Genomic DNA, 8648 nt, shown 5'->3' with positions numbered 1-8648 from the left:
AAAGTTACTGCGCTGGCTGTTTCCACTGAAAGGCCAACTACCTTGCTGATTTCCAAACCGTTGTCCTTGGTTCCCATAGACATAGTTCACCTCCTCTTCCTCATGATCTCCTTGATCAGGTTCTGGCTCATATGTCTCAACTTCAGCAGCAAAATGAACAGATTTCTTATCCACAAGGAGATTATGCACTGAATCCAGCTTAGTATTAACATAAGCTAACTGGTTTGAATCATATACTCCATGTAATCTCTTCCTTTCAGCATCTACTCTCTTAGTACTATTGCTAGCAGCTAAGTTCTCAATCAAACATTCAGCATCTTCTGGCATTCTTGTCTTGAAATTCCCATGACTTGCAGCATCTAAAGCCAACTGATACTCCCAGTCACATCCTCTGAAGAAGATACTTAGCAATTGAACCTTTGAGAAACCATGGTGTGGACAATCCCTTTGATAAGCCTTGAATCTCACCCAAGTTGCTTTGAAAGCTTCATCTGGTCTTTGCTTGAAAGAAGACAGCTTGATTCTCAACTCATCTGACATTGCATCATCATAGAAGTAGTTGAGGAAGGCCACCTTGACATCACGCCAGTTTGTCAATGATCCAGCAGGCAGCTGTTTCAACCACTGAGATGCCTCTCCTGCAAGTGAGTAAGAGAAGAGTTTGCAGAAGATGTAGTCCTCAGTCACCCCATTAGCCTTGATGTTAGTCACCAGATCCTCAAAATGATCAATCTGGTCCAAGGGCTTCTCATTGGTCAAAGCAGAGAAAGGTCTCTGCCCAACTAGTTGAAAGTACGCAGGTTTCAACTCAAAATTATTCCTCTGGAATGGAGGAGGAACAATAGCAGACCGGTTCTCATACACCAGATCTGCCCGGTTGTAGTCAGCAATGGTCCGGATCAGGTCTCGGTTCTGCTCCTGTCTTTGAACCGGGTTGTGGACGTGGTTGGCAGCTCCACGTCCGTCTGCAGGAAGGGGGTGTCGTTCGATACCACCTGGTTGGTGTCGATCGACACCAAGATTGGGATCATTAACGACACCAGCTTGCTGGTTCACGACAGCCTGCTCGTTGACAATAGGTTCAGCAATCACATTGCCTTCAGCATCAATCTTATGGCCTAGCTCATTGCGCAAGTGGCCCTCTTGATCCCTCAAAACACCAGCCTCATCACGCATCAGAATGATCAGATTAACCATCTTCAGAGATTTGGCTGCTTTTCTGTTCTCATGCTCAAGTTTTCCAACCTCTTGGTTTGAAAGATTCACAGTAGGACCAGACTTGTTGCTCCTTGTGTGAGGTCTAGGAGGCATGCACCTGAAACACCAAAGAGAAGAAAAACAAAAACGTGTAAGTAGAAAATAAAAAGAAAAGTTTAGACGAAATTAAAAACTCAAATCTAATGGTAGAATCAGAGAGTCCCCGACAACGGCGCCAAAATTTGATAAGCTCAAATTAATCCCTAGAGCTACTCTCTCAAACAAGAGATCACTGCAGTACTTAGGGGTCGAATCCACAGAGACTCAAGATCAAACAGAATAGATTATAGAGTTTTGTAAATTACGCTAAACAAGTTAAATTGAATTAAAATAAAAGCAATGCAAATATTTAAATGAAAGTGTTGTAAATTCAGAAAATCAAAAGAGTTAAGCCTAGGGAATTTCTCAGGAAATTATGAAATATTAAATCAATAAATTACTTAAGGTTCAAGCAATAAAGATCAGATCTAGAACTCTAAACTGTTGGTAAATTAAATCAGTTCTCACTGCAAATAATATCTAAATTTAAACCAGAAAATCCAAATCTCTTTGTAAAATTCCAAGTTAAAAATCAGCTTTAAGAACAGGTTTAGATAAGTTCACAGAATTATTAATTCAAATCTCTTTGTAAGAAACAATTCTGCTCATCAATGGTTTAATCAGGAAAACAATTATATTCTCATATCAATTTATTTTCCTAAGATAACAATTCTAGGTGATCAATCAAGAATTATTGTGAAGAACAACCAAGGATGAAGATCAATAAAGATTAAGAACCCTAAAAATCATAGATCTAATAAATCATAAAAACCCTATGAAAAACCCTAAACCTAACAAGCAAATTACTCAGACATGTTTAATGAAGAGCAAATCATATTTCTGAATAACATGCAATAGATATTGAAATGTAAAAGAGTGAGTTCAAGAAATCTTCTCTCTACAAAGAATTCAGATCTATCTCTCCCAAAAGCTCTCAATATTCTTTCTCTCAAAAACTGCTAGAAGATAACTTAAGGGTTTCTAAAACCCAAAAATAATATATATACATCCTAAAACACGTCCAGGGGATTATGTTGCAATTAGAGAAGACTTTGGGCAAATTTGTAAAACTTCCAATTCTTGTTCTCTCGTCGGGTAAACAGGAGTGTCGATCGATGCCCTTTTGTGTGGTGTCGATCGATGCTCTGACTCTGATCGGACTCCAACTTGATTTTCTTCGGTAAAATGCTCCAAAATGACCCAAATTCTTCCATATTGCTCCATCCGTGCCAAAATCGTAGATAACCTGTAAAGACTCAAAAACAACCTAGAAACAAATCAAAAGACTCAAAAAGCACACTTATATCATGGTTAAAAAACCGTAAAAACCATGATATATCAATAAACTTTTGGATCAGATTAATAAAACGGTGTTTCTCACCTTTTCTCTCCTCCGGTCGTTCTTCATCTTTTCCGGTTAATCGGAATTTAATATGGTATCAGAGCTCTGTTTTTGAGTTTCTTTTGCTTCTGCATTCATCGATCGGAGATGAGTCTTCCACTTCCATCAATTTCTTGTTTTCTTCAGTTCCTTATTATCACGATTTGTGATTTGTTTCTTCGGATCTTGTTTCTGATCCTGATTCTTTTAATTTTTCTTTGATTGAGCTTTGGGTGAACGGATCTTGCTACAATTTCGATTCCGATTTCACTTTGCATTTGAAATTTCTTTAATCGTCTCTTCTAATGAGTTTGTCAGTTCCTCCAACGCTTGCTCCGAACAATTGACCACCACCGCCGCCGCCTACAACTGAGCAACCACGCTGTGCGACGTTCGATGTGGATGGTTTGAAGGAACAAGCTGGGTTTCATTAACGGTACAATCACTAGACCTCCGGAAAATCATAGAGATTATGATGCTTGGACTCGATGCAATGATTTAGTGTCTACTTGGTTGATGAATTCTGTTGATAAGAAGATAGGTCAGAGTTTGTTTTTTATAGCTACTGCTGAAGGTATTTGGAACAATTTGGCTTCTCGTTTCAAGCAAGATGATGCACCACGAGTATTTGCTATTGAACAGAAGCTTAGCAAGATTCAGCAGGGTTCGAATTATGTCTCCACTTACTATACTGATTTGCTCACATTGTGGGAGGAACACAAGAATTGTATTGATCTTCCAGTTTGTACTTGTGGAAGATGTCAATGTGATGCTGCAGTTAAATGGGAGCGATTACAACAGCGTAGTAAAGTGATGAAGTTCCTTATGGGTTTGAATGAGAGCTATGATCAAACTAGGCGTCATATACTAATGTTAAAGCCTATACCTACGATTGAGGAAGCTTTTAACATGGTTACTCAAGATGAGAGACATAATCATGTTAAACCTCTTACTCGAGTTGACAATGTGGTCTTTCAAACGGTTTCACAATCTGATGGAGATATGGAGAGTGCCTATGTAGCAGCTTATAATACGATCAAGTCTTATCAGAAGCCTGTTTGTACACATTGTGGAAAGACAGGACATACAATACAAAAGTGTTTCAAGCTACATGGTTTTCCTCCAGGATACAAAACCAATTCCATGGGTTATAACTACAAAGGCAATGGTAAGGACCAGTTTCAACCGCGTATGCCAGTCTCTCAATTCCAGCCTCGAATGATGCAATCTCAACCACGGATGCCAATGGCTCCATATGATGCAATGCAGAAGGCTAATGCTATTGCTAATGTCTATTCTGAGAATGCTGGATATCCGGATTATGGTCTATCTACGAATGATGCTAGTGCAGCTTATATGCCTCCACAGAGTATGCCTTATGGTGTGAATGATGGTACAAATATGAAGATACAAGACTTGACACCACAACAGATGCAACAACTTATATCTCAACTCAAGGGTAAAGCACAAGTTTCAGAGAATGCGACTATGTCTAGTATGCCACATACTGCGGCTGCAACTATTACTAACTTTGGTTTAATGACTCAGGATTCGTCTTCTGGTACCGTTTCTTTTCCTTCTACTAGTCTTAAATATAGAGATAATACTCTAATCTTTCAAGAATATACTCTTTCTTCTCTTCAGAAAATACTTCCTCCTGATGCTTGGATAATAGATAGTGGGCCTTCCGGTCATGTTTGTTCCGATTTAGCAATGTTTAGTGAGTTAATTCCTGTGTCTAATACTACGGTTACATTACTGAATGGTGCTAGGGTTGCTATAACACATATATGTACCATCTGCATCACATCGAAATTGATATTGTATAATGTTTTACATGTTCCTGATTTTAAATTCAATTTGATTAGTGTTAGTTGTTTAGTGCAAACTTTGTTGTGTTATGCTCATTTCTTTCCTTCATGTTGTTTCATTCAGGAAATTTCTCAGGGCTTGATGATTGGGAGGGGTACAATTTTTAACAACTTATACATTCTGGAAACAGAGCAAGTATCCCTCTCAGCATCTACTCTTGCGGTTTGTTCTTTCTCTGGTTCAATCTTGGAAGATGAAGCTCTTTGGCACCAACGTTTAGGGCATCCATCTTTGTCTGCTTTACATAAAATTGTTAGTCACATTCCTTCTTTGAAACATAAATCTTTAGATATCATGCAATGTAAAATCTGTCCTTTAGCAAAACAAAAGAGATTAGCATATGTTTCACATAACAATCTAGCTACAAAACCATTTGATCTTGTTCATCTTGACATTTGGGGTCCCTTTATGTTGAGTCCATTGAGGGCTTCAGATATTTTTTAACCTTGGTTGATGATTGTACTAGAGTTACATGGGTTTATATGTTCAGAAATAAAAGTGATGTTTGATACTGTTTTTCCAACCTTTATTAAACTCATCTCTACTCAATATGATTCGAAGATAAAAGCTATATGTTCCGATAATGCTTCTGAGTTAGCTTTCAATGACATTGTTAAAGAACATGGCATGATGCATTATTTCTCATGTGCATACTGATAACAGGATTTTCACCCAGGGTATCAATTTCCTATGCAGTTGTAGTACAAAGGGTTATCAATCCAAATGGTTGTTATGCTAGCAGATGAGATATGATCAGAACTATGCAAGTCAAGCCAAGCAATAAATGGGTTTGATCTAACAATCCTAACATAAATAAATAAAGTAAATAAACAAGAACCACATGACCTAAGCACTTGATGCAAGCATTCGAGTACAGGATCGGGTGGGGTGATCGGGTTAACAAGAAGATTATGAACAACTCGAAGGTGTACACGAAACTGGTGATCGAGTACCAGTTTGGGTAAGGGATCGAGTTATGAATAAAAATGTAAACAATCAAGATGCAAAAGCTCCTATGGATGGGGCCGGGTAATCGACTCCTAAGTGTTCCTGACCAGTATGGATGTCCTACATGCCTCGAGCAAATATTCCCTAGACAATGAATCTCTAAAATCTTGTTAAAACACTCCCGTGATAGAAGCAATCAATCTTGATCACTCCCCTACCCAACTCTCGTTGGAGAAACATGACCAAACAGGCAATACAAACCGATTCATTATTGTCAATAAACTCCTTACACATCTAATCTCTTAGGCTAAGTGAGTAAATCTCTAGCATTGATTGATCCAAGCATTTCATCTACACCTCTCGATGCTAAAAGACCCTAGATCTAATCTCAACCTCTCGGTCTATTGATAGCATTAAGAACACGAATCTAGAAAGGAATTTATAAAACATAAAAAATCAAGCTAAGACATCCTAACCGATCAAGAATACATAATTGTCTATCCCATCCCTAGAAACTTTGTTTCACTACTCAAATCTCATTGCAGAAAACATAAAAGCCAAGATAAACGAAAATTGCATTGTATTGAAATATAAGATAGAAGTAAGAGTACATAGTAGAAATCTAAAAGGATAGCGAAGAAATGTAAAATAAATCCTAACAAAGTGGAAAAAGAGTTTGAGTCGCTCAAGATCTCTCTCAGAAGCTCTCGCTCTCTCCTCTGAGTGTCTGCGGTGTGCTAGGGCGAGAGGAAGAAGAGGGGGGTTTATATATGGAATCCCCTTTAACCTAGCTTCCCAGTCCTGCCCGAGGGTCTGCTCGATGAGGTGCACGAGGATGAGGTCGGGTTACTCCTCGGATAGGTCTTAGGGTTGTTCTTCCTTCTCTTGAATCCTCCTCGATCGGGATGGGGTTCGGACTGTTCTTCCTGCTCAATAGCTCCTTCGGGTACATGCTCGGATTTGACCTTGTTTCTCCCCATTTTAGGCTCTAAAGCACATGTTTTCATCCAAAATGTGCAAATGCAAGAATGCAACACCCTAAATGGCCTAAATGTGAAATCTTACAGTTAATGACCTAAAAATGCTACGGTTAAGGTAAATATAATGCAAAATATGGACAAAAAAAGATGCTTAAAACATGTATATTAGAGAGTCCGCAACAAAATTCAGTAGTCGAACGTAAGCATCAACATTTTCTTAATGTAGCTCGTTCTTTACTCTTTCAATCAAATATTCCTTTACAGTATTGGAGTGATTGCATTTTGACAGCAGTGTTCTTAATCAATAGGATACCTTCCCCTTTACTAGCAAATAAATCTCCTTTTGAACTCCTTCTTAAGAAATTGCCTGATTACAGTCATTTAAAGTCTTTTGGTTGTTTATGTTTTACCTCTACTTACTCTAAAGATAGACATAAGTTTTCACCTAGAGCTACACCTTGTGTTTTCATTGGTTATCCTACTGGTTTTAAAGGGTACAAAGTTCTTGATTTAGAGTCAAATTCGATTTCCATTTCCAGAAATGTTGTTTTTCGAGAAAACCAATTTCCTTTTAAAACTAGTGAACTTCTTTCATCATCTGTTGACATGTTTCCCAATCATATATTGCCTTTACCTCCTCCTTTACACTTTGTTGATTCTGAGTCTGCTGGTGATTTTGAAAGCTCTTTGATTGATCATTCATCTGCATCATCTTCCACTTTAACTGCATCATCATCCTCTACATCTAATAGGCATTTGGATTCTAGCACCATCGATAATGCAGTTGAGCTAACACTGAGAGTGATTCTCTGACTGTTACTAGGCCGAAACGAACAACTAAGCCCCCTAGCTACTTGTCTGAGTATCACTGCTCTTTAGTCCCTTTCACTTCTACTTAACCACCTACTACTAAACTTACTACTCCATTTCCTATTACTTCTACTATATCTTATGACAAAAATTTCCCCAGAATTTCAATCCTATATCTTCTCTTATAATATTGAAACGGAACCAAAGTCGTTTGCTGAGGCTATAAAATCGGATAAATGGACTAATACAGCTAATGAAGAGTTACAGGCTCTTGAACTGAACAATACTTTTGAAGTTGAAACACTACCTGAGGGTAAGAATGTTGTGGGCTGCAAATGGATCTTCACCATAAAATACAATTCTGATGGCATGGTGGAGCGATACAAGGCTCGTTTGGTGGCACAGGGTTTTATTCAACAAGAAGGAGTCGATTATTTGGATACTTTCTCACCTGTGGCCAAGTTGACTAGTGTGAAGTTTATACTTGGTCTTGCTGCTAAACAGGGTTGGAGCCTCACGCAAATGGATGTATCGAATGTTTTCCTACATGGTGATCTTGAAGAGGAGATTTACTTGTGTTTGCCTCTCGGTTACACACCTCCTCCAAACACTACGTTGCCTCCCAATCCAGTATGCCGTCTACTTAAGTCCTTATCTGGACTTAAACAAGCCTCTCGACAATGGTACAAACGTCTCTCCTCTGTCTTACTTGGTGCCAACTATATCCAGTCCCCCGCTGATAATACACTATTTGTCAAAGAAGAATCTGGTGTCTTTGTTGCTGTTCTTGTCTACGTAGATGACATCATGATAGCAAGTGACAATGACAAGGCAGTAGAGGAATTAAAGGATCTTTTAAAGTCTGAATTCAAGATTAAAGACTTAGGTCCGACAAGGTTCTTTTTAGGCTTGGAGATAGCTAGATCTGAGAAGGGAATCTCTGTTTGTCAGAGAAAGTATGCCCAAAATTTGTTAACTGATGCTGGATTCCTGGATTGCAAACCGAGTTCTGTTCCTATGGATCCTAATCTGCATCTCACTAAAGATATGGGCACTCTTCTTCCGAGTCTGAAAGCTTATAGAGAACTTGTAGGTCGATTGTTATATTTAACAATCACAAGGCCTGACATTACTTTTGCAGTACACCAACTGAGTCAGTTCATATCCGCTCCTACTGATGTACGTCTGCAGGCTGCACATAAAGTTCTACGCTATATCAAAGCTAATCCGGTTCAAGGACTGATGTATTCTGCAGATACGGAGTTGTGCTTATTTGGTTTTGCAGATGCTGACTGAGGTACTTGCAAGGATACTAGGCGTTCAATTACAGGCTATTGTATCTACCTTGGTACTTCTCTTAT

The 8648-nt window shown here is 38.6% G+C and overlaps 1 protein-coding gene across 1 annotated transcript; it reads left to right on the top strand.

Annotated features, from left to right (window-relative positions):
• Positions 1 to 723: 723 nt before the first annotated feature.
• Positions 724 to 7290, top strand: LOC147933356 (uncharacterized). Its single transcript, XM_087477418.1, has 4 exons — positions 724 to 770; positions 3091 to 4516; positions 4613 to 4801; positions 6742 to 7290. The coding sequence occupies exons 1-4, from the start codon at positions 724 to 726 to the stop codon at positions 7288 to 7290; spliced, it is 2211 nt and encodes a 736-aa protein (XP_087333544.1).
• Positions 7291 to 8648: the final 1358 nt, after the last annotated feature.

This window comes from Camelina sativa, chromosome 12, assembly GCF_030686135.1.
Source record: "Camelina sativa cultivar CO46 ecotype springtype chromosome 12, ASM3068613v1".
Lineage (NCBI taxonomy): Eukaryota > Viridiplantae > Streptophyta > Magnoliopsida > Brassicales > Brassicaceae > Camelina > Camelina sativa.
This window is presented reverse-complemented; position numbering and strand designations above follow the sequence as displayed.